Source organism: Mesoplodon bidens (assembly GCF_964165515.1).
Source record: "Mesoplodon bidens genome assembly, chromosome: 2".
NCBI lineage: Eukaryota > Metazoa > Chordata > Mammalia > Artiodactyla > Ziphiidae > Mesoplodon > Mesoplodon bidens.
This window is the reverse complement of record NC_138177.1, coordinates 48,966,827-48,994,361: the sequence shown is the minus strand read 5'-3', so window position 1 is coordinate 48,994,361 and position 27,535 is coordinate 48,966,827. Positions and strand designations below refer to the sequence as shown.

Genomic DNA, 27,535 nt, shown 5'->3' with positions numbered 1-27,535 from the left:
ATGAAGGAATTCAGATATCTTATAAATTTTCTAAAAGGATTTTTTAAATCTTCTAAATGGCTCATTAAAGGAATCCTTTCCATTCATTAAACCTCGTTTCCACAGAAAACCCTTTTGTATAGTTCCTGCAAAGACATTTACAGGAGAAACAGCAGCCTGAGCATTTAAAAATGCATCAGGTGGGACCAGTGCCCTTCAGTCTTTGCTTTACATAAACCCGAAATAAAACCACATCAATATTTTGAATTGGCAATAGAATTTAATAGAAAGTTTGTAATGGCATAAAATGTTTTGATCTGAAGGATTTATATAAGCCATTTTGATTCTCGGAAGGGCCCCAAGACAGCTGTTCAACTTTAAATCTGAAAGTAAATGTAAATAAGCACTTAAATTTCCATGTAAAAGGTGGTAGAACATGTGTTTATTGAGACACTTGTCGAACACCATAGACTTTAATTACTTAAAAGCAGTGGTCTGTACCTAACAGTCCTCTAAGTACCTGCAAAGGTAGTATATGCATTTCTTTGAAACACCAATGAACACACATTTTCCTCTCATTTTAGTAGGTTTCTAGTGGACTACAAACCACTTTGAGATTTGGATTATGTCGATTTCTGGACACTTTTTCATACTCTGTGTGTTTTATCAAGTCATATATATGGGCCATTTGATTTGATGATTAAGACCACCAGAAAGCCAGGTCATTATTTTTTTTAATTGTTTTTTTTTTTTCATCAGATAGACTCTAGACACAGCTTATGTTTCCACTGATGGAGGAGGGAGTTAAGCCAATGTGTATAACTCAGGCTCTAAGTCCCCTTCCCCCAAAGAGGAAAAAAACAGGGTTTGGGGGCAGTAGGGGGGCAAAATAATCTACAACATCGAGGTTGCATAAAGTGGGGTTTAAGTAGGGTGACCATATAATTTATCATCCCAAACAGGATGCTTTTGAGAATGAAAGGGGAGACTAACCAGCAGGGACTCTGGATGATGCAAGCAACACCCAGAGGGCAGCTGACCCAGGGAGTTGTGCGCTCCTGGTCCCATCTGGGTGTTTCCTTATTCTCTCCCAGACAGAGCATGCTGTTTCCTGCCAGAATCTCCGTTCATTCTGTTCTCCCATCCTGGAATGCCTTCTTCTCATCTTGCCACCTGTCCTATACTACATTCCACTAGGAGTTTCTCAAAATGGATTCTGTGGGTCTGGTTCTAAGAATCTGCCTTTTCAATCAACCCCTACTTCCACCCTCTGCCCAGGAGCTTTTGCTCTAGGCTGTAAACTTTTGAGGGTAAAAACCTATGTCTGAATCCTCTATGTTTAATTCAACGCCAGGAATATGGGGGGAGAGGGAGTTACTCAGTCCCTGTTGGCCAAACTGAAAGGAAACTTTACCCTACACTGATGTTGAAGATCTCACTTTCTGACTTCCTAGTCTGTGGCATCTCCTGGACATACCTTGATGTATTCCCTTGAGAGACAATGCTTAGGTCATCACAAATTGATGACCATCCAGGGAATGGTTGTAGCAGAGCTTCCACCCCTGGATCTCAGCCTGTGAGTTAACAACTATTTATTGTGTACAGGGCGTTATGCTAGTCCTTCTTCAGGAAGAAAATAGGAGCAAAAGGAGCTGTAGTTTCTGTCCTGAAGAAATTTAAATGGAGCTCTGTAAACAAAGAATATGTGTATCAAAAATATGGACTCTAGAGTCTGACTGCCTGGGTTCAAATCCCAGTTCTGCCACTAACTTTGACAAGACACTTGCCCTCTCTGTGTCTTAGTTTCGTCATCTATAAATACGGCTAATAATAGTCTCAACTTCATAGAGTGTTGTGAGCATTCAGTAGACATATGTAAAATAGAGTAGTGATGACATATAATAAGAGTTATATAAGTGCAATAAGTATTGTTCTATCATTAATATTATTATTATATAAAAAGCATGATCTTTAATTATCTGCAATACAAAGCAATATACTTAGTGAAAAATAATATAATGGAAATTGAATCTTTAGTATTGAACTCCCAAGTGCCATAGAATGTGATTTACAGGTGCCTACAGATATATTTATATTGTTAAATGTACAGATATAACTAAAGATTGTTCTCTGTGAGCGCTGTGTGTTGAATGAGGCAGACCAAGCTTTTAAAAAAACTCATATGTGCCCTCCCAGTATATAGGATTCCTTCTTCTCAATCTTAGGTTTAAATCCATCCCGTGCCCCTTTAAACAGTTTTTTGAATAATTTATTTTGAGATAAGTTCAAACTTAGGGAAAGTTGCCAGAATAGTACATAGAATTCCCATATCCCAGATAATCTAATTGTTATCTTTTACCACACTTTTTTTTTTATTGAACTATAGTTGATTTACAATGTTGTGTTAGTTTCAGGTGTACAGCACAGTGATTCAGTTATACATATATATATATTCTTTTACAGCTTCTTTTCCCTTATAGCTTATTACAAAATATTGAGTATAGTTCCCTGTGCTATACAGTAGGTCCTTAGTGTGTGTGTGTTTGCGTGTGTGTGCATGCATGCAGGTACCCTACCATTATGTCTTTCTGAACCACTGAGAGAAAACTGTAGACATGAAGCCCCTCAGCCTTCCAGCATGTATTCTGCTACCCCCAAAGGATACTTTCCCACATAACCACCGTATAACACTCCAAATAATGAAATTTACATTGATTCAATGCTAACATCCAATGTTCAGACCCCATTCAGATTTCATCAACTGTTCCAATAATATCTTTTGCTTTCTGGTCCAAGGCCAATCCAGGAACATGTGTTGCCTTTAGTTGTCAGGTCTTTTCAGCCTCCTTCAGTCTGGGACAACAGTGCCTCAGTCTTTCCCTGTCAAATGCCCTTGACTGTTTTAAAGAGCATAGACCTTTCATTCTGCAGGTGATTTTTCTGATTTTTTTTTTTTGACTCTTCATAGAGGCCATGCATCCAGACAGGAATTCCTCAGAAATGATGCTGTGCTCTTCTCATTCTGTTCCACGGCTGGTAATGCCAGCCTTAATCACCTGGAAAAGTTGGTGTCTCTCAGATTCCTCCATAAAGCCATCATTTTCCCCTTTGGAACTGAACAGTATTTTGTGGGGCGATATTCTGAAATGACACCTCATCACACCTTATCCATTAGCCCAGTACCCATAAGTGACTGCCTAATTCAGCTTCCATCATCAAGATGGCCCATTGGAAGTTTCTATTTCTATTATTTCTTCTAAATTTATTAGTTGGTATTCTACTGTGAGGAAGACTTTCCCTTCACCCTCATTTATTTATTTATTTGTTGGTTGATTGGTTGGTTGGTTTGTTCATATGTCTGTTCATTCATTCATTCATACTAGTATGAGTTCATTGACTCTTCATTTCAGTGGTTGTATCTGTTGATATGATTATTTATCCTAATGCTCAATTTGTCCCAGATTTGGCTAGTGGGAGCCCTGGCAGTCCAGTGGTGAAGACTCCATGCTTCCACTGCAGGGGGCGTGGGTTCAATTCCTGGTCAGGGAACTAAGATGCCACATGCCATGCGGCAAAAAAAAAAAAAAAAAAAAGATGGATACTGTGTCCTTTTGACGTGTCCTCAACATTCCTTGAGCATTTCCTTAATTTCTGGCCCAACAAGATGTTTCAGACCCATCTTGTGCTTTTTCTGCCCCAGGAACGCTGGTTCCTTTTACTGCAGGATATCAATTCAGAAACCAAGATCTAGGCCTTCAGTGAGCTCCTGGTTGCTGGAGAGTGGTTGCTTCTAGGCCTTCTCAGTGGACAGAGCTAGAAAATAAATGTTTGTGTATATGTACACATACACATATGCATCTATCACTATTTTTTTTTTTTTTTTTTTTTTTTTTGCGGTACGCGGAGCCTCTCACTGTTGTGGCCTCTCCCGTCGCGGAGCACAGGCTCCAGACACGCAGTCTCAGTGGCCATGGCTCACGGGCCCAGCCGCTCCACGGCATGTGGGATCCTCCTGGACTGGGTCACGAACCCGCGTCCCCTGAACCAGCAGGCGGACTCCCAACCACTGCGCCACCAGGGAAGCCCCTCTATCACTATTTTTATATCTCTCTCTCTATGTAGTTTTAAACCATGTGTCCATATTGACCTCCAGTTACAATCCAGTGTTGCAGTGTTCTTTCTAACCTTTCCCCTTTCTGTGTTTTTGTAAGTCACTTCTCTGACAGTGAGAAACCTGCCTTCCATTATCCTCAATATGTTTACATCTTTGCCCAATTTTCTACTTTTCTCCGTGTAACCAATCTCACAATCATAGTAGCCTGCTCCTCCTCTGCATGGTCCCCATCATCACTTCCTTGACCCCTGGACGTGCCAGTACCTCTATGTGGCCCTCCCCTTACTGTCCTCCTTGGACACAGGGCACACTAAAGCCTCCATGCGGTCCCCTCCCCTACTGCTCTTGTTCTTCAACCACCAGGCACCCCAAAGTACCCTCCATATCCATAGCTCCCTACCCCATTTCATTGTCCTCCAGGCATGCTGACACTCTGAGTCCATGTCCCCTCTGCCACATTTCCAGTGCAGGACACACTGACATTCCAGGGAAGGAAAAGGAAGAGAAAGAAAGCTTCATGTCTCTTTTTTGTTTCCAGTTCTGAGGTCTGTTTCATTGTCTTTGTGCCAGGACTTTAATAGGATTTTTACTCTCCGTGTCTCAGTTGCTATTGTTGCTGATAATATACCTTGTAGGCCTATAATTATCATGTGCAGGGCCTACCTCAAGTGCTGCAATCGGAAGGCCCAATGTACCAAGGGAATATACTACCATTAAGACTACCATTAAATGTGTGGTTTGAGTTGCATGTAAAGATTTTAGGAGACCTGATCAGGTTAAATATCTCTACAATAGTTTCTTAATTAATTGAAAAACGTCCTTATTCCCAGTAGTAGTTATATAGTACAGTTGGATCAAAGTGAAGAGTAAATTACATATTCTATAACTACTTAATAAGCCCTTTATTCTTATCTATGACACGTGGTAATGGGAGCTAAATGCTATCCTTACAAGGAATGTAATTTAAAACTCTTCTTGTAAAAATACTGACCTCCTGGTAGATATGCTTAAATATGCCTAATGATCAATATACTTTTATATTATTGATTACATGCTGATCCTTTCTGCGTAGTAGAACCCAGTTTTAAAATACAGGAGCAGCAGGAAGAGATAGTGAAACCAAACTCTGATTACAATGAGTCTAAGATGATACTAAAGGTAAACTTATTCATTTTCATAAAACCAAATTATGAGCAGTGGTGGTCTTTTTCTGTAGGAAAAATATGAATTTGTTTAGGAAACGCAGCTTTCCTTTCCCTTTCATCTAAGAATATAACCATACTGACTTTAGCTAATTTATAATTAGCATTATGAGTATAGATATATGTATCCATTTTAGGGACAGGATTTTCCTGTTGTACCTCTCACATGAGGATCCCTGAGTTATTTTAATCTCTTGGGACTTGTTGGGGCTTTGTGAGCACCAGGCACTATTCATCGCAATTCATGAGTCCAGGCATGATTTACTATAGATAGTTATTGATTATGGAATTTACTATCCGAAAGGCTTCTTGGAGGAGGCTATATGGTTCATTTTATAGATGAGGAAACAAGCAGAGAGGGCATATGACTTGCCCAAAGCACAGAGAGTTAGAAGAAAAATTGGAATAGAATTCCAGTCTCCCAGTTTCCATTCTATTGCCCTTTCCAGTATATCAAGCTGCCAAAGGGGCGGAAAAACAACCACGCACCTGAGTAGTGAAACAGCTCCCCCCAGTGTCCCTTTTTTTAATATCGCAGAAGGACTCTAGAACATCTGTTCACCCATGGAAGCAAAGGCTTTCTTTCTGATGATTGCTTTGCAAAGAAAATCCTTGCGAGGCACTTGTTGGTGACCCTTCCATTCACACATTAAACCATGCTGCAGAAATCATGAGAGCTAAAATGGGCTGACACATATGCATATGGGTACCTGGAATTTTCCCAAGTGGACAAAAAAAAAATCTCAAACCTGGAGAACTTTTTTTGACATTTTATTATAACATATCTTACGCATCTAAAAATTTATAAAGAATCACATAATGAGTAGTTAGAGTCCCACTCCAGAGATTTAAAAAAAAATCATTGCTAATTCAGTTGAAGACCCCAATGTATCCCTCCCTGATCATATTCCCTTCTTTCCTTTCCCCCAAGGTAACCACTGACCTCAATTTTCTAGTTTTCATTCTTTTCCTTTTCTTTGCAGTATCCACAGACATTAGTTTCTCATGATTATGGATTTTATTTAAATTATAATGTAATGTAAGTATTCTTCTGTAACTTTCCTTTATCATTCAGTATTATGTTGTGAGCTTCATCCCATATTTGTAGCTCTAGTTCATTCATTTTTACTGCTATATACTTATTATGAAAATATATCTCTCCATTCTTTATTTATTGGACATCTGGATCATTTCCAAGTTTTTCTAATACAAGCAATGCTGCTACAAACATTGTGACAAATGATCCATTGTGTAAATGTACAAGAAATCTTTTTCTGATTGAATGAATGATCTAGGAGTGGAACTGCTCCACTAGTAGTAGAATCAAAGGATATATCTCTCTTCAACTTAACACAGCATGCTAAATTGCTCTGCAAAGAAGCTGCAGCATTTTATGTTCCTACCAGCAACATATTAAGAGCTCCATTGTTCTAAATCTTCTTCAAACTTTAGTATTGCCAGATTTCATTTTTGTCAATGTAGTGGTTGGAAGATGGTAGTTCATTATGATTATAATTTGTATTTTTCTTATTATTAATAAGTTGAGCATCTTTTCACGTGTTTGTTGGTCATTTGTGTTTTCTCATCTGTGAAATGCCTGTTCATTTCTCTTGCCCATTTTTCTATTGTTTACCCTTTTCTTGTTAATTTATAAGAGCTCTATATATTTTGGATACTAATCCTTTGTTAGTCATTAAGTGTAGAACATATCTTCTAGTAGCTTGGGATTTTTTTTTTTTTTTTGAGAAAAAGATTTTTTTGCAGTAGTCTTAGGTTCATAGCAAAATGGAGAGGAAGGTACAGAGATTTCCCATATAACCCCTGCCCCCCACATATGCATAGCCTCTCCCATTACTAACATCCCCCACCAGTGGGCTTATCTTTTCACTCTTTTCTTGGTGTCTTTTTTTTTTTTTTTGCATTGAGAGCCCAGAATCCTAACCACTAGACCACCAGGGAACTCCCCTTTGGTGTCTTTTTTTTTTTTAATGTAATTTTAAAAAATGATTTCAAACTTACAGAATGTTTCCAACAAAAAGTTCCTGTGTGGGCTTAACCTAGGTTTACCAAGTCTTAACTTTTTACCACATTTGTTTCATAATTTTATCTATTATTTTTTCCCAGACTAAACTGTAGACATCATGACCTTTTACTCCCTCCCCAAAACTTTAGTATGTATTTCCTTAGACAAAAGACATAAGGACATTCACAGTACAATGACAGGAATCAGAAAAATTTTTAATTGAAATTAAGTTCACTTAACATAAAATTTACTATTTTAAAATGAACACTTTAGTGGCATTTAGGACATTCATAATGCTGTGAAACTACTACCTCTATCTAGTTTCAAAACATTTTCATCACCCCAAAATAAAACTCAGTACCCATTAAGCAGTTATTCCCCAATTCCCTTCTGGCAACTACTAATCTATTTTCTATTTCAATGAATTTACTTTTGGATTTTTCATTTGAATAGAATCATTCAGTATGTGATGTTTTATGACTGACTTCTTTCACTTAGCTTAAGATTTTCAAGGTTCATCCATGTTGCAGCATGTATCTGTATCTTTTTATGACTAACAGTTCATTGTATGGATATACCACAATTTGCTATTCATTCATTCATTGATGGACACGTGGATTCTTTCCACCTCTTGGATATTGGGAATAGTGCTACCTTGAACATTCACATACAAATATTTGAGTACGTGTTTTCAGTTCTTTTGGATATATACCTAAGAGTGGAATTGCTAGGTCTTATGGTAATTCTATGTTTAACTTTTTTAGTAATGGCTAGTTGTTTTCCACAGTGGCTGCAGCATTTTACATTCCTACTGCCTATATATGAGGATTCTAATTTCTCATATCCTTGCCAACATTTCTTATTCCACTCCAACTTTTTTTTTCCTGTGTAAAAGCATCTTTTAATTGCAATCCAAATAATAAAATTAGAATTCCTTAGATAGACATGGAAAGCCCTTCACAACTGTTATTACAAATGTCCTTTGGAAAGCCCTTCACAACTGTTATTACAAGTGTCCCTATACAGCCTCTCCTAAGATTGCCCCACCTGTTATCTCTTCCTGAGGGACAGACTTGGAAAGACGGAACAGGATGACCAGTAGCCTATGACATGTCTTGGTGGGAAAAATACTGCCCAAATGTAAATGATGATTATGAGGTGAGCCAATCTGATTCCCTTCTTGGAGTTTGTGCTAGAAAATATGGGGAGAAATTAGCAAATTAATAACAGAAAAGTAAGTGGACACAGAGGCAGATTTGAATTAATGGTAGAAAACTAAAGTGAAACCTCAGAAGTTTTGCTTCCAAGATTCCTAGATCTGCTTTGAATGTTAAATGACCTCCCTTGTCCAACCTCAGGGGCCTTAGTTTTGCTTGGTTCCCGCTCCTCCTCTGCCTGGATGTTTGGCTTTGCCTAGGTTCTCTCCAGCCTCAGCCATATGGCTGAGATCCTTTTTTACTTATTCTCACATGTATCCCTAGAATACACTCCATAATTTAAGGAAACCATACTGAGCTTACTGTTATTCAAACACCACCATCACTACCAACTTCATCTCCAACAACAGAAATAAAACAGTAATCTGACTTTAAACTTACTTCACCTGGAACATCCTTATTCTTTCTTAAGGTTTTGGATTAAATATCATGTCCTTTGGAAAACCACACAGCTCTGGAGGCCAAAACTCTGAAATCAACGTGTCGACAGCCCCCTGCTTCCTCTGAAACCTGTAGAAGGTGACTCCATCTTTACTTCTTCTGGCTTCTGGTGTTTCCTGCCATCCCTGAAGTTCCCTGCTTGAGGATGCATCATTCCAATATCTTGTCACAGAGACACTTTGTCCTTGTGTGTCTCTACCCTCTTTTTATGAGGACACCAGTCATGCTGGGTTGAAGAAGGCTCATCCTACTATAGTAGGACTTCGTCTTAACCAATTACATCTTCAACCACCCTATTTCTTGAGAGAGTCACAGCCTGAAGTCCTGGGAGTAAGACTTCAACATGACTTTGGGGGAAGACCCAGTTCAACCCATAACAGGAGTCAGAATCCCTGGGTAGAAATTTTGACCCCTACCACCTTCACTGCTATTTAACTATGTACATTCATACAAGTTATTTTTACTAGGTCTTCCTTCTTCTTTCTCTTCTAAATTAGGAATTACATCGCCAATTTAACTGGTTTGTTGTAAAGAGCCAAGGAATTGCTTTACTTAGAGGTTTCTATTATCTAGCATGACAAAACTGTTATGCCCACAGAATTAGTAGAAGTGATCTTTTAAAAAATTCCTTTCTTAACCACTATCCAAAGTGGAAAAGAATCTCCACGTCCATCCACGTTGCTGCAAATGGCATTATTTCATTCTTTTTAAGGCGGAGTAATATTCCTTTGTATATATGTACACATCTTCTTTGTCCATTCATATTTTCGAGGGGAGTGGTGTGGTATGGACGGGTCGCGGAGCTCCCTGAAGTCGGCCATGTCAGACTCCGAGCAGAACTTAGACTTCCCAACTTTTTTTTTAAAAGCCAACCTGGTGGGTGTAAAGTAGTATCTCATTGTGGTTTTGATTTGCATTTCCTTAATGATTAATGATGTCGAACATCTTTTCATGTGCTTACTCCCCTTTTGTATATCTTCTTCGCAGAAACGTCTATTCAAGCCATATGGCTATATTTTAACAAGTTAGTTTGTCTTTTTGTTGTTGAGTTGTAAGAGTTCTTTATATATTCTGAATACTAGACTGTTATCAGATATATGATTTGCCAATATTTTTTTTCCCATTCTGTATGTTGCCTTTCTTGATGATGTCCTTTGAGATCACAAAAGTTTTCAGAAGTTTGTCTATGACAAGTCTTGGCATAGATTTCTTTAGGTTTATCCTGTTTGGAATTCATTTAGCTTCTTGAATCTGTAGATTACTGCTTTTTGCCAAATTTGGAACATTGTCAGCCATTATTTCTCCAGATACCTTTTTTAGCCTGACCATCTTCGTCTGCTTTAGGGGCTCTGATTACATACGTGTTAGATCTTCTAATCCCTGAAGACTCTGAGAGTCTGTTTTTGTTTTGTTTTTAGTCTATTATTTTCTCTCTCTTGTTTGGTTTGGATGATTTATATACGTCTGTCTCCAGACACATTGATTCTTTCCTCTGTTTTCTACATTCTGCTGTCTAGCCCATCTAAATAAATTTTTTATTTTGGTCGTTGAATTTTTTTCAATTTTAAAATTTACATTTGGTTTTTCTGTATATATTGTACTATCTGCAGAGAATTAATATTTTTCATTTGTTTCAAACACGTCTCATATTGTTCCTTGAAACATTTTATGAGGGTTGCTCTAAAATCCTGGTCAGATGATTTTAATATTTTTGTCATCTTGGTGTTGGCATCTGTTATGGTTTTTTCTCACTTGAGTTATGAGACTCCAGATCTTATTTAAATCTTTTGCTTTAGCTGACCTCCTCATACTCCACACTGGTGGGGAAGAGGGGTGCCAACTCTTTGCTCTCATGTGGGGGTAGAAGTCCAGTTCCCCCACTGGGCCTCCACTGATGCCCTGGTGTGTGTATGTGTGCCTTATTATTGCTGGGCTGCTGCAGGGGCTCCCACATGGCCTCCACTGACACCACCCAGCTGGGGAGGGGGCTTCTGACACATGGAAGTGGAAATCCAAGCTTCCCATGTGCCTTTATATTGGGGGTGGAGTGTGCCATTTGGCTGAAGTAGAGCAGTTACTGTCAAAAAGTTTTCTGTCTTGCTAGGCTGCTCCTTTTCCCTTTCTTTGCCCTTTGGCCTTTTGGGGGCTTTTTTTGTCTGAACCCATTGATGTTTCCAGGTTACGGCTTCTCCAGCACCCAGTCCAGGATTTGTGAGGTAAAAAGAAAACTCAGAGCACTCAACACATGTCATTCCTCAGGTCCCAACGTCCCTAGCCCATCTGCTTCTCTCCATCTTTCAGAGTCTTTTTATGTTTGCTTTGTATATAACATCCAGGTTTTTGGCTGTACTTAGCAGAAGGAACTGGGAGAAGCACATCTATCTCTTCTTGTTCCCAAAACCATTTTTGAGCAGTCTGTCCTTTCTCTTCTTATCTGCAGTGTTAACTCTTGTCATATATCAAATTTCTATACATACATGGGTATTTTAAAATGTACCTAGGATTTGTTTTAATCAAGTATGGTAAGGTGATAGACATGGAGACAACTGCCTTTGAAAGAAGAGTCTATTACCTACAGTTCCCAAGAGGAACAGACACATCATGCCATGCAGGGCCACATGGGGAAGTATCAGGGTCAGGCAGGAAGCAGGAGTGAAAGAAAGCATGGGCTCATGCCTTTAGTGTGATGTTTGCAGGAAGGAGTGGGTCAAGCAAGGTAAACATTTTAGAATTAGCTAGTTTGAATAATTTCAGTGGGCTCTGGGCTATAAGTGTGGTCCCTAGTTGTCCAATAACTGGCCAACTAGGAGAAATAATGTCTTGGAGTGTGAGAGTTAGGTAGGAAGGTGTTTGGGGTATGTGTTTTGGATTGTTTGGTTTGCATATGAAAGGCTTGCTTTACTATCTCTAGGAATTAGCCCTTTGAGAGGCAGTCTCTCAAGGATTAGCAAGGCCCCAAGGTGTCAAAGCATAAAATACAGAAAATAAAAATTATGATTAATACAATGGGGTCTCTACTCTGATTAATTCATCTAGCCTGTGCTGAGAGCAGAATGTCTTAATTCCCATAGCAACCCTTCCCCCACCTTGTCGTTGTTTTTAAATGGTGTCTTTATTTTACTTGTCCCTTTGTTCTTCCATATAAATTTTAGAATGTTTATCAAGTTCCATAAAAAAATTCAGATTGGAATTTTGTTTGACATTTTATTGACTTTATAAATTAATTTGGAAAGAGCTGGATTTTCATTCTGTTTGGACGCGCAGGCTCAGCGGCCATGGCTCACAGGACCAGCCGCTCCGCGGCATGTGGGATCTTCCCGGACCGGGGCACGAACCCGTGTCCCCTGCAACGGCAGGCGGACTCTCAACCACTGCGCCACCAGGGAAGCCCCTGTTCATGTTCTTTACGTTTATTGAAATTTTCTTTAATGTCCTTCAGTAAGATTTTATTATTTTCTCAGTGAAGGTCAGGTTCATCTTTTGTTAGCTTTATTAGGTAGCTTTGTTAGGTAGGCTTTTAATTTTTGTTGCTATTGGGAATAGTATCTTTTTAAAATTATGTTTTAAATGGTTTGTTGCTAATAAATAGAAATGCAGTTGATTTTGTATACTGATCTTCTAAAAATGAACTCTTTGCAATTACAATAATTTTTCTGTAGATTCTTTTTAGTCCAGTTTGATTACCTTTAATTTCTTTTTGTTTTACTGTGCTGGCTAAGATCTCTTTATTACAATATTAAATCAGAGGGATAATAGTAGGAATTCTTTCCTTGGTTCTTATTCTAAAGAAAATGCTTTTAATATTTTCCCTTTGAGTATGATATGAGTATGATATTTGGTATAGGTGTTAAAGACACCTTTTATCAAGTTAAGGAAGTTCCCGTTCTATTCCTGGTTTGCTAGAGAATTTTTTTCAAAATCAGAAATGAGAATGATCACAAGGTTTTTAACCTTTCTTTTGTTAATGTGATGCAGATTATTTTAAAAGGCTTTATATTAATTCAAAAACACAGTGTTTTAGATGAGAGCTTTATTAAATCAAGGTTGAGGTAAAAACAGTGAAGTAAGGGTCTGAAATTATTTTAAAATCTTTTATTAACTTAATCATTTTAGTCAATAAAGGGATTTGGGCTAACTCAATTTTAAACTGTTCTTAATCAAAAGGTGTTTTCTGCCTGTAATCAGGGTTGCAACTGCCAGTTTGCCAAGTCATTGGTAAAAATGTCTGGCAGTGAAATAAAGTAATTGGAAAATGTAACACATTTTAGTTAGCAGAGAATTTCATTCCCACCCCCTGGAGCTTCACTGCTCCTGACTGCCCAGAATCCAACAGTAAGAAGTCCTGGAAGAATAAGAGAAAGGAAGGGTGGGAAACCCCTGCAGCACCCCTTTGATTGCCTGTAATTGTAGGTATCAGCCTAGGACATTTCTAGCTAGGTTTGGGTCTACAGTGTAAAATATACTTCTCGTGGATATGCAAACAAACTTGTATTTCTTTATGGGAAAATACGAATGACTTTAGTCAAAGTAGATTATTTTTCAAAAACCGAATATATTTTCGGATGAGTAATGATGTAATGAGAATACAAAATGATTATTATTCTTTCTGGCTCTGGATATCAGCCCAGTGTTTTGTAGTTAACCGTAATACAGTATGACATAATAGTTCATACACAATCCACTCTCAGATTCAATATGATATACATAAGTAGGCCAGAATTAGCACAGAATAGTCTACCTGGAGAAATCTTAATATAAAGCCAATTTCCCAAATACTTAAGAAGAGATCTGGCTGCAAGTGCTACTTCTACAAGAAATTAATTGATGATTAGATAATTTATCAATGAACAAAAACAGTTTTTACAAATATGTTTTGATATATTTGTAATGATAAATATCCCCAATAGAAAGATTCCAAAACAAAACCCCAAAAACATAGACGTTGAAGCCAGAATATCTGGATTTAAATTACAGCTATTCCTTTCACTAATTGTGTAGTCTGGGGCAAATAATTTAGCTCCGCAAGTCTCTCTTTCCTCATCTATAAAATGGTGATGATTAGCTCTTAGAGTTGTTAGAAAGATGAACTGAATTGAGGCATGTTCAATGCCCAAGATGTTAAACATTCAGGCATGGTATTTCTAACTCCCTTCTAGTAAAGCAACACCATCATCCTGCAGTACAGCATGGTATGAGGGGGAAGGACTCCGAGGCTGCATAGCCTGGGTTGACTCCTGGCTCCACCATCTCACCAGCTGTGTGACCGTGGGCACACTACTTAAACTCTCCATGCCTCAGTTTTCTCATCTGTAAGATGGTCATTATAAAAACATCTTCCTCATAGGGTGGTAGGATTAAGTGAGTTTATTTATGTAAAATGCTTAGAGTGGGGCCTGACACCCAGGAAATGCTATTTAAGTGTTAGCTAGTATTGTAGTGAGACACTCATGGTTTATTGTACTGGTATACCTAGAACTACCACATTTATAACTATAGCTGATCAATAATAGGTGGATGGGTATACTTTTCTGACTTGAATGCCAGGGATGTCCTGAAGAGGGTGGAGCAGCAGAGGAGGCCACGCATTCCCTTGCTCTCTGCTGTGAATGCTTTGCAAAAACAGCTGTGTTTGGGGCTTCCCTGGTGACGCAGTGGTTGAGAGTCCACCTGCCGATGCAGGGGACGCGGGTTCGTGCCTGGATCCGGGAGGATCCCACATGCCGCGGAGCGGCTGGGCCCGTGAGCCACGGCCGCTGAGCCTGCGCGTCCAGAGCCTGTGCTCCGCAACGGGAGAGGCCACAATGGTGAGAGACCCGCGTACCACAAAGAAAAAAAAACAAAAACAAAAAAACAAAAAAAACAGCTGTGTTTGCAGAATCTAACTCTGAGCATGGGGAGAAAGGAGCAGAAATATTCCATTTCCCCATGGGTGCCATTTACTCTCACTAAGCCACTGCTTTAATGAAAACCAATATTTTTTAGTGCCATTGTAAATGGTGTTTATAGTGAAAATCGTATTACAACAACATTAAAGGAATTGTTTAAAGATGAAAAATAAATCAGCTACAAATATGCCACCTGACGCAAAAACTGATTTAATTTTTTCTGATTTAATTTTTTTATCTCTAGGTTTTATGTGCATATGCAGTATGTATTTACACAGTTGCCATCACTGTGTACATACAATTTTATACTGTTTACTGTGTTTAACATTAATCGATAACCTTTTCCCTGTTATATAGTCATTATAATTATTATTTTTTATATAAATTTATTTATTTATTCATTTATTTAACTTTTGGCTGCATTGGGTCTTCGCTGCTGCACGCGGGCTTTCTCTAGTTGCAGTGAGCGGGGCCTACTCTTTGTTGTGGGGCGCAGGCTTCTCATTGTGGTGGCTTCTCTTGTTGCAGACCACAGGCTCTAGGCACACGGGCTTCAGTTCTTGTGGCACACGGGCTTCAGTACTTGTGGCTCACGGGCTCTAGAGCGCAGGCTCAGTAGTTGTGGCGCATGGGCTTAGTTGCTCCGCGGCATGTGGGATCTTCCCACACCAGGGCTCAAACCCGTGTCCCCTGCATTGGCAGGCGGATTCTTAACCACTGCACCACCAGGGAAGCCCCTATAATAATTATTATTATTGATGTCTACAGAGTCATGTTGATGGGCCATAATTACTCTTTGTTTGAAAATCAAAATATCTACCTTTTACATACGGTAGTAGAACTCTAGGAATGTTAGTAAGAGCAATAAATTATAGAAGAAAAGGAAATCAAAGACCTATGCCTCTTTATGGCAGGAGGAAAGAGAGGGAGGGAGTATCTGATTGCCTAAGAGCTGTGAAATCCTATAATTTGATTTTGCAACAGACTTCTACCCTAATGCTTTACTTAACATATCTATTTTTAAATTTAAGAGAATTAAAAAGAAGTTGCATGTGACAGGTACGTGGAGGTTCATTTTACTACTGTCTACTTTTGTATATGTTTGAAACTTTCTGTAATTAAAGAAAAGAATGTGCTTATAAAGGATTTTTCCAACACCCTTGGAAATCATTTGGGGTGTCTCTTGGTGAGCAGACCCCCACAGCCCACGCACGTGGGAATTTTCAAAGTCTCTCTACCTCAAGAGTCTTTGCTTCCTTCTTCCAGGAAATTGATATAGTGTATGTGCAGAGATGTCCATGCTGGGAACAGTGCTCCCTCAGATGTGGCGCTCTTGTGCCTGGCACAGCTCCCACCATCTGCAGAGACCCTGCCCGGGTACCACTAAACCACTGTTGAGAACATCTTTAAGAGGGTGGGGCAGGGAGTAGAGGGGAAGGGGTGGAGGCAGTAGCTGACTCCTCATTGGTGGCCTAGGCTGGGAAGGCGTGACCCGTAGTAAATGGTCGTAGAGCAGGCCATGCCCTCTCTACCCCACCTTGCACCGAGACCATCACACCTGCTGATACAACACACCCTGGAGGTGATTGTCCAGACTCATTAGAGTTACGTGCTCTTTTGGGGTGTCCTGACGACACACTTGCTAAGACCAGGGCTCTCCTTTCTCCTGGTAACTCTTTGACTCACGTGAATGCCCAGGTGCCCCCTGTCCTGTCCTACCCTCCATCACATCCTAGTCAGTCTTTCTCAATATTGCTGTCAGAACATCTCCTTTTGGGACTTCCCTGGTGGTCCAGGGGTTAAGAATCCACCTTTCAATGCAGGGAACGCGGGTTAAGAATCCGCCTTCCAATACAGGGGACACGGGTTCAATCCCTGGTCAGGGAACTAAGATCCCACATGCTGACAGGCAACTAAGCCCGTGTGCTGCAACTACTGAGCCCAGGCCCTCTGGAGCCCGCACACCACAACTAGAGAGAACCCCTCGCACTGCAACAAAAGATCCCACGTGCCGCAACTAAGACCCGACGCAGCCAAAAATAAATAAATAAATAAAAATATTGTTTTTAATTACTTTTTTAAAAAGAGTCTCCTTTTGATTTTCCTTCTGGTTCTTGTTCTATGCTGGTGTCAGTCAGTCCTTTCCCTGTCTGAGGCAAGTCCCATCTTGCTCCCGTATATCTGGGAGTTCTTGGTGCCCGATTCCTTTGCCTTCAGCCTCTGGCAGTATCATGAGGCCTCTGGCAGCACGGCAGGTGTCAGAGGCTCCTGTTGTGTTTAGGGGTCCTGAGCCCCTGGGAGGGGGGCAAATATCTACACCCAGTGGTAGATATTATGGGTTGATTAAAGAGAAATGGAAAATCAAACCATCATGTTGTACACTTTAAATTTACACAGTGACGTGTGTCAATTACTTCAGTAAAACAGGGGGAAAAAGAGAAATAGAAAACAGCTCTGTGAGATCCAACAGATGGTCTGATTGGAGAGAAGGAAGTCAGTGCAGAATACTTAACAAAATCCCCTTGCTCAATGGTCAGCTGTTTAGGACAGGGATGGTGTGGTGGTCCCTTCAGAAATCCTCACTGCCAGCATGGGGACTGGTACTCAGCAGCACAGTACAAATGTTTGTTGAATGAATAAATAAAATTTCAGGTCAATAAAGTCAGGTACAGAACATGTATATGAGCGCCAAAGAAATATAGACCAGATGAGTGATCTGAGTGGATAGAGTAATAAAGAAGACTTCTTGTAGGAGGGAAATTATTTTTAGAAACTGAAGGGTAGAGAGGAGTCTAGTATAGAGTTCCATTGATAATACTGTATGACCTTAGACAAGTTACTTAACCTTTCTGTGCCTCAAACTTATCATCTTCAAAATGGAGCAATGAGAGTGCCTACCAGATGGGAGCAGGGTGGTCTAAGAGTCTCAGTGAATTCATGGGAAATGGGACCTGGAACTTGATAAACAGCGGTCAGCAACATCATGTGATACCACATCTTTACATTCTTAGGGGTCACCCTGGACACTGCAGACATTTGAGGATGATAAGGTCTGAATCTTATATATGAATGGACCGTCAAGGAAAACCAGACATATGAGGAGAAACAGCAACATGAAATTAATAACAATTATCATTATCACAATCATTATGACTAATGTTTATTGAATGCTTACTATGTGCCAGGAGATGTTTTCATCACTTCACATATATTAAATCATTTAATCTTTACAACTCTATTTCACAGGGAGGAAACAAAGGCCTAAAGAGCTATACCTTTTCACTTTACTGAAAAAAATACCATCATGAAAGAAATTTGGGGGAAAAGGAAAAAAGAAAAAAGCCACGACTGTCTCTCCTTCTACCCCTCTTACAGAACATTTTCACTTTCCTAAATTATTATCTAGTCCTCGTTCATCGCCAACTTGTTTTTTTAAAATAACTTTATTCTTTATATAAAAATGGCGCAGGCTCATAAAAAAAATTCCAAGCAATAAAAAAGTACAAATAAGAGAGCAAAAGAAAGAGTTGATATTTAAGAACAGAATGCTGCTGGCATCATGTGACCCTCGTCACTGGCATGTCTATTGTGTGTGAATCACTGAAGTAAAACATTACTCTGCGGAACTTGGTTGTTTTTACTAATTACTGAATAAAGGAAGGCAAAGTTAAAGTCTGTGTTATGAAGTACTAAACAACCTGATATACCAAAAACTTATCAGTTCTCAGAGTATATGACTTTTTCTAGAAAAAAAAAAAGATTCTATGTACAAAACATCAGAAACAATAAATTCTTCTTGATATATATATATATATATATTTTGATTCATTAGAGACACAAGGCTTCCACCAGTAAACCAAAAGCCCTAGAAGGCTTCTGCCTGGATTCTAAGAGTTCTGAGGGAAGAAGGTAATGCTTTTCTTAACATATGAGGAGATATTATTGTCTTATGTAACTCCGGGAAAAAAATTCACTATTCAGATTTCTGTGAAGGGTTTGAGTCTGTAAAGAACGTGTTGAGAAAGAAGAAAGATTGGTGATATCTCACAATTTCGAAGCCGAAGGGGCCTTACATACTGTTCAGTTCACCACCCATGTTTAGAGATAAGGAAACAGGCCAGAGAGGCTGAGGAGGACGCCATAAATCACGGTGAGCTGAGACCGGATCCCAAGTTTCTTGATTTGTAGTCATTTAGAGACATTTATTCCTATTTGTGGTAAAGGGAAAAGAGAAGAAAAAAAAAAAAAAAGAAGAGCAAGTAGTTGAAATAAGAGCTCAAGACAGGACATTTTATGGGTCAGAGAGTAAAGCCTTCTGGAAAGTTCCCTTTACTTCTGAATAAGCTTTGGCCGATTTCCAGGGTTTGACTAGCAGATCAGAAAGTACCCTCTTGCCCTTTTAAATGTAAAATAAGCAGATTTCAGAAATAGTTCCCATCTCCACCATGAAAGGCAGTGCTTATACCTGTGGAGAGAGAAGGAAGAGGGCCAGTGAAGTGATGCCCCCCATCAGCTTGTACCCATCCCCACTGGGGACCAGGGGATCTGTAAGTCCCTAAGCTGGCCTTGCACCAGCATTGAAAGACCTTACACAGTAGGTGATAAATAAATGCTCTGTGGGATTTTAGAGATCTCACATCCTGGTGATACCCTGTTAGCATTACTCATTGAAATTAGCACAGGTTTTAAATGAGGGGCACTCTTCCCTAAAGCCCCACCGTGGTTACTGCCTTGGGCCCAAAGGCCCACAGATTTTAAGGGGTGCTCAAGTAGCAGTAGTACACAACCCTAAGAGCCACTACTGTTTTCACAGGTGTGCTGCAAGAGCATCAAGCGTCAGATTCAAAGCACGGAGTAACATCAGAGAGAACGCCTCCTGCATAGTGAACAGGAGAGCTGGGAGCAGGAACATAGAAACGTTTCCAGCATGCTTGAAACTTGCTGTCTTGGGCATCTTCATCATTGTGATATTTGTCTACATAATTGTGGAAATGAAGCCACTGTATTGTTAAGTGCTTTAGAAGCTGAGTGATGAGCGCGTGCCTGAGAACTGCTCCAAGCCCTCTTGCTTCAGGAAAGAAGAGAGGCTGCTCTTAAGGGAATGGGCCCAGCCCCATAGCCAGGTAGTCTTTCCTTGCACTGTGTTGCTCTCAAGGATCTGTAGCCAGGCTCAGACAGGTAGAAGCAATGAGGGAGAGAACAAGGCACTTGTGTCAAAGGGCTTGATAGTAGGAAATTCCCCGAGTCAGGTTGGCTACCATTAAAGGTACTTTCATGTTTGTGAAGACCTCTAGAAAGGAAACTGTGCCTGGAGTTTTTCTCTTTAACTATGGCAATAAGCCGTGGATCACATTTTATTCACTTGTCAAATTGTATAGTCATTTATGGGAAAGGCCACAACAGGTAATTAACAAAAAAGGAATTGTCTGGTTTGGCAAACACAAAGAACTAGCCAACATCACCAATAATGAAAGGAAAACCACTTAGAACAAGATCACATATTCATCATTGAAACTTAGCAAGGTTTGAAAAAATTGAGGCCTGGTGAGGGAGTGTAATGATCATGGCCCCTGGGAGCAGGTAGAGATGAGTAGGCACCTGAGCTCTTCTGTTTATTGGCTTTGTGACCTTGGGTGAATTAGTTTCTTCTCTGAGCTTCAGTTCAACTTCTGAAAATAGGGATAAAATAGACCTCTTAGGGTGATGAAGAATTTGAAGAAATGATATGCATATAAAGTACTTAGTGTGGTCCACACCTGACTGGTAGTAAACCCTCAATAAATGCTCAATAAATGCTTAAGCAATGTTACACTTTGGCATAATATTTTGGCTCCTGGGAGGAGCTAATTCTAGATACAGAGAAGTCTTAGGTACCAGGAAGTTGACTGTAGCAATTTTCATGGCAACCAAAATGTAGAACCAACCCAAATATCCAACAATAGGGGAATGCTTTAATAAGTTGAAGTATAGCCTCTTGCTAGATGACTATGCAAGAATTAAAAATATTAGTTTATCATGACAGAAAATGCTTATATAAAATATTTTATAGCAGATTTATTGAGATGTAATTTACATGCCATACAATTCACCTAAAGTGTACAATTCAATGATTTTTAAAATATTCATAGGGTTGTACAACCACCACCACAATCAATTTTAGAATATTTTCATCACACCTAAAATGTTTTTTTTTAATGGTAAGCAAAAAGGGACAGAAATTTGTTACTACTGTATTATCGTAACTATACAGACAACACTGGAAGAAAATATGTCAAAATGTTAACAGTACTTCAGTGATGGGACTCTGATTTTCTTTTCCTTATTTCTATTTTTCCATGTTTTTAAAGATTTCTATAAGCAGGGCATGTTAATTTGCTAATGTGAGGAAATTTTAATTTTAACAAATTGTATACCATATTACAGTTTGGCTGCAGGGAACATAAAAACTTTGGGAAAACTGGCTTAAACAAACAGGGATTTATTTTTATCTTATAAAAAGTAATTTGGGGTTTCAGCATATAATATTGTTAAAAATAACTAAATATAATATGAGCCTGATTCAAATAAATGAACTGTAGAAAAATTATGTTCAAGAAAATTTGAAACTGACTAGATATTTGGTGATATTTAGAGATGCTTGATCTTATTGAGCATCAGCAGCTATTCTGTGACCATGAGTTAAAAAGCATAAGAGGAAGGCGAAGAGAATCACAAAGACATTGGCCTGCTATCTTTGTTCTGTTTTTTTGTTTTTGGCCATGCCACAAGGCTTGTGGGATCCTAGTTCCCTGACCAGGGATTGAACCTAGGCCCTCGGCAATGAAAGCACGGAATCCCAACCATTGGGCCACCAGGGAATTCCCTGGCCTGCTATCTTTGAACTCCTGAAATTAGTTCTGCAACCCAGGCCATTGCATTAGCATTTAAGGCAGAACTTAAGGGCTCACCACATCCCATCACCAGCTCTGTGTTACATATTTCATCCAGAATAGTAAGAGAGGCTGGGAGAGTGGGCACTTGAGCTTTTGCAGCCTCTATTTCAGACAAGGGAGAAGAGGATTGGGCATAAGAATAGGAGAAAGCAACCTGTAGTGACAGCCACATGTTCAGTTGTTAATAAGATCAAGCATTATAAAAAATAAATAAACCTCCTAGACAGGGTTCTTCAGTACTTTGAATTTTTGCCCATTAGTTCTTTTAAATCAGAATCCTGGAATCCTGGACTGCACAAGACTTCTAGTTAGTGCCTTACCACTCAAGGTGTGGGTCCCCCAACCAGTAGTATTAGCATTTCGGGCCCTACCTCAACCTACCAAGCTGGAGTCTACATTTTAACAGGATCCCAGGATTCCTATATGTATAAAAGCTTGAGAAGCATTGCTGTGGTCCCTGCCCATCAGACGCTTATGTAGGAGGAATCCTAGCTCAAGCCTAAGCCAGCCTGAGGACCTGGAGTCCACTTAGGAGTGTCAGGCCAGAGGACCAGTAGGGTAGGTCCATCAGGGGTCTATGCACACTGGGGACTGCTTCCTTCTTTCAGAAGTGTGTCTTAAAGGAAGACACTCAGGCATACAAGTTTGTTTGTAAACAGTAAATGTTTCACTATTCATCCATCCAATAATTTGTCTCCTGTATACCCTCAATAGAATGGCAAATAAAATCAATATAAGATACAATCCCTGCTCTTAAAGAACTGGTAGGGGAGATGGAGATGCCAACCGACATTGCAGTGTTAAGTGATCTCCTTGATGATAGGACAGGGGGCCCTGGGAGCAACAAGAGGGCAACTTTCTCAGATGTTGGGAGTGGACATGGGTGGCTTCCTAGAGCAAGTGGTATCATAGCTGAATCCAGCAGAACGAGTCAACAGCAGGGAGAGGAAAATGGGTGAGGCTAAAGGTGAAGGGACTGTCTCCAGGCCAAGGGCACAGTGTTTACAGAGATTGGTATGTGAAAGAGAGCAGGCAAGCTTGGAACCACTAGGGAAAATGAAGGTGGTGGTGAGGGATAGGGCTGGAAAGGAAGGCAGGGTTCAAATCATGCAGGTCTTGGGGGCCATATTAAGGAGTCCTAACTTTAATCCTGAGGCTAATGCAGGAGAGGAACTCTCCTAAGAACTAACCGTCCCTGCCTCCCTGATTGTCTTCCACATCAGTTTTCACAGCTTCCCCTGAGAGCTGCGGAGAGAGGGCTTCTAAAGAGGTACCAAACCTAAGAAGCTGTTGGCCCAGCCCCCTGAGGGACGTTGGGCGCGCAGGGCAGTTCTCTGTGGTGGGCCCTGGCAGCCACAGGAGTGGGTAGCCCAGCATCCGTGGGAGGGAGGGAGCACACTCTGACATGCTCTTCAACATGTGTGCCCTTGACAAGGGCAGCAAATGTAGCAATGCTACAGGAGCAAAGGCAGCAGAGGGGAAGTCGGGAGATGCTCCCCGGTGTTGGTGAGCAGACATGAAGCACATTTATGGGACCCCCGGAGAGGGAAGGAAGGAGCAGCTGCAACTGCCCCGCACAAAAAGGGTGGGGGGGCGTGAAGGCGAGCTGTTGAAACCCCTCTGCGTAGAGAACTCTAAGACTGCACTGCCTTGTCTTGTGAATATTCATGATGTGACACAAGTATTTCTTGACCCTTTCTTTAAGGCTCACCTTTCCCTGGTAATCCGGGGAAAGTGTGTATGGGGAGTGGGGCTACTGTCCTCCCAGGACCACTGTCCTCCATCCCTCGGAAGTTGCTGCCACCAAGCTGACCTCAGCAGAGGGCTGATGCAGGGAAGTTGGGTGTGTAACAGGCTTTTCTGAAATTTTTGACATAATGAGGAAACTGAAATGTGGGGAGGAAAGAACTGGGCCTACTCTGGTGCCTTTCCCACCACATACTCATCTACCCACCCCCACTCCACCTTCAGCTACCCACTGATGCAGCAGAAGCCATGACACTGAGATTTTCTTTTTTTTTTTTTTAATTAATTAATTTATTTTATTTTTGGCTGCGTTGGGTCTTCGTTGCTGCAGGCAGGGTTTCTCTAGTTGTGGCGAGCGGGGGCTAGTCTTCATTGCGGTGCACAGCCTTCTCATTGCAGTGGCCTCTCTTGTTGTGGAGCACGGGCTCTAGGCACGCGGGCTTCAGTAGTTGTGGCACACGGCCTCAGTAGTTGTGGCTCACAGGCTCTAGAGCACAGGCTCTGGAGCGCAGGCTCAGTAGTTGTGGTGCACAGGCTTAGTTGCTCCGCGGCATGTGGGATCTTCCCGGACTAGGGCTCGAACCCATGTGCCCTGCATTGGCAGGTGGATTCTTAACCACTGCACCACCAGGGAAGCCCCGAGATTTTCTTGACTTTGGGTCAAATCAAATTCCCAGGCAGGGCTCCCTCCCCCACTAGTCTCAGCAATAGGAAGGGAATTGGTATAGTGATTTATTCTCTTGTCAAGGGCAAACTCCCAGCCATCAGGGTGTTTTATTTTTCCAGTTCTAACTACTAGTCAGCCTTCCCTACAAATTCTGGAGCTCCTTGGGTTGGGGACTGTATCTTAATCATCTCTGAATCTTTTCTCAAAGTCTTAACTCCATCCAGAGTGAGCCCACTTCCTTTTCAAGCCATTTCCCACCCAAATAGACATTTGAAACCACAAAACCAATAACCTAGATATCACCTCCTACTTATTCCTATGAGGAGAAGTTCCTAAAATGAGCAAACGGCTGCTGAAAGGCGTCCCCATCAACCTCATTATGCGTGTTTATCCCTTAACAGTCTGTCCTTTCTGGGCATGGGTAGTGTTCATGCGGGTAAATGTCACTATTTACCTCGGGTTAAGACCTGCCACCCAGAGAGGATGTTCTCCCTCTGATTGCCAAGCAGTTAAGGGAAGTGCTGGCTGGCGAAACAGGATTCAGCTAATTGCACGTCCCACGGGGCATTGGATTTTGTGGGCATGTGTTCTGCATATGGGGCAACAAGGCCTATTCTATCACATGTGCTGTCGAAATCTCTACCCAGCCAAAATTCAGGCTGGCAGATGGAAGAAATTCTTAAAGGCTCTATTTCTGGTTTTCAACCTTCAAAGAAACAGTGTGCTACCACTTTTAAAAAATAATTGGTTAAGCACCAAGTTATATTCGTTGCCACAGTCATAAATAAAGAAGTGCTAGACCACATTAGTCACATCTAGAATATTGATATTGAAATTGATAAGATATTGATATTGATATTGATAAGAAATATTGATTTCTTACATGCAAGAAAAAGGATTACTGATGTTTGGGAGGTTGTCTTTTTTTGCTTTTTTTTCCCCTTTCCTTCAGTCCTCAAACCCCACCCGTACCCCCCAGCCAAGAAAAGTCTTGTTGATGAAAGTGAAGAGGCTGATCTTTGAAGTAAAATTAAACTTTACTCTTTCCCGAATCAAGAAATAATCTCAAGACTAAAATAAGAAAGTGCCAAACCAACTTGGCATTTGATTCTGAGGAAGATTCCCCCAAGGAACTTGGATGGCAGAAAATGAAAGGGAAGCCAATTAGCTTGTGTGAAGCCATGCTAACTTTGAACTAGCTTGCTCCAGAAGAAATGCACCCGTTAAGAAGGTACAAAAAAGTAAGCACAACTGCCATCCAGGCTTCTTCCCTCCTTGTGAGCACAGGCAGCTTCCTGTCCGTTTCCTGCTGGCAAAGCAGGTGAGTGGAGAGCAGGAAAAAACATGCAGAGGTGTTGTAGCTACGCACCAACCAGCATTGCTTCCACGGGCCCTCCGGCGTTACAGGACCACGTTCACTGAAAAATGATGACTCCCATGAATGTTCTCGCGTGTGGGTGTAACCTAAACACAACCCTGCCTAATGAATCACTCTCTGGAGAGCCAGAAAGGGGCTATTCTAGGTATACTGCCGATGTGGATGAGGATGCCTCTCCTCATTTCCTGGCAACAGGAGAATGCTGTGACGACTCCAGTTCCTAGAGAGCCACTGTTAAAATCCTCTTTGGAGTTGAGGGATTAGCTAAAAATATGTTGAGGGGACAGGATGAGTTTGCCTTTTTTGTTCCTGTTGTTGTTGTTTCGACTAGGGTTTTTTGGCCTCTTGTGGAAAATGGGTTACTAATGTCCACTACTGTTCTGATTAGAGGGCAGCTCTTTTGCTTTTCACAAGACTGATGTCAAGCAAAAAAGAAGGGCAAGTTTGCAACCTGCCTGGGTAAGGATGGCTCTGCTGCCACGAAGAACACGTCTTTCTAACTGATGGTACTGGAGAGTTGAAGCCTAGTCTAAGGAGGACAACACAGGGGAAGGTGACTGAGCAGGAACTCAGGGGATCCAGGTTCAAATCCCACCTCTGCCCCCAGCTACCTGTGGACATGTAGGGCTTCCCTGGGGCCTCAGTTTCCTCCCCTGTAAAATGAGCACGAGAATTCTAAGTTAGAAACTACATTGGTGAACCTTAAAGACAGTGTGCTAAGTAAAATAACCCAATCACAAAAGGGCGAAAGCTGTATGATTCCACTGCTGAGTTACCTAGACTAATCAGATTCATAGAGACTGAAAGCAGAATGATGGTTGCCAGTGTCTGGAGGGAGGCGGACTGGAGAGTTGTTGTTTGATGGGTACAGAGATTCTGTTTGGGAGGATAAAAGGAGTTCTGGAGATGGATGGTGGTGATGGTTGCACAGCAGTATGGGTGTTTAGGATCACTGAGCCACACAGCTAAAAATGGTTAAAGTGGTACATTTTGTGTTATGTATATTTTGTCATCACAATTTAAAAGAATAAGAAAGAAATGAAGCAATTATTCACAGCATTAGTGCACAATAGCAGGGGTTCTCAAACTCAAACATCCACAGGCCCAGGCAAATTTTGTAAATGAATGAGTGAGCCCTGTGACTTGCAGGATGCACATCACTCTGGAGGGGGCAGCAACTCCCCAGCCCAGCCAAGACTGGCCATGTACGAATGTGGGTAGATTTTTCAAGAAGAGTGAAAATTCTGGATATTTAGGTGAAATCTCTGAATTCTTCAAATTGGCAACTAATCTAAAAAAATTTTTGAAACCCACAAAACTGTGGGCCAGACGAATTCGATTCTGCTTGCAGGCCTCTAATTTTCTCCCTCTGTGTGGACAGCCCATCTGTGTCATCTGGTTTCCTTTCTTCTTTGCATCCCACTCCCCGCTTCCCCCTCAATAACACATTGTGGCCAAGACAAGCTGTATCTGGATAAGTCCCTTGACTTTCCACTGTGTGCCCATGGAAACCCAACCGGAATATGCCAGAACAGGCAGCATATACTCCACCTGTAACAGGCGGGTACACTGGCGTCAACATTGTGGTGATCCTAACAGGGTCCATCAGAGATGTGGGGGGCACTTATGTACATATTCTAGCTCCAAACTCCACTAACTCTATCATTTTTTTGTTTACTTTCCTTAATGGAGACCTAGTGAAATAGTCCCTGACTCTCCCATCACACTTGATGCCTTCCATCTCTTCATTTCTGTTTTGAAACTGATCAACTTCCTCACTATATCTGGTGTCCATTCTCATTAACATATTCAGAAGTCAGATGATATCATGCATATTTCTTGATTTTTGACGACTGCGGAAAATATCAATACATCACAGTATGTGAGACCTCAGGGTAAAGGGATTTTATGTTATCAGAGTAGTAACAGTCATGTAGATGCTAGAGGTTGC

At 40.8% G+C, this 27,535-nt stretch overlaps 1 protein-coding gene across 1 annotated transcript in view; it reads left to right on the top strand.

Moving 5' to 3' along the window:
• The window catches only part of LEMD1 (LEM domain containing 1), a gene marked incomplete at both ends in the record, with an annotated part of 52,347 nt that overhangs the window by 6,648 nt on the left and 18,164 nt on the right, over positions 1-27,535 (top strand). Inside the window, 1 exon segment of the mRNA XM_081257525.1 lies at positions 19,746-19,863. Coding sequence (XP_081113651.1) covers positions 19,746-19,863 — 118 coding nt within the window.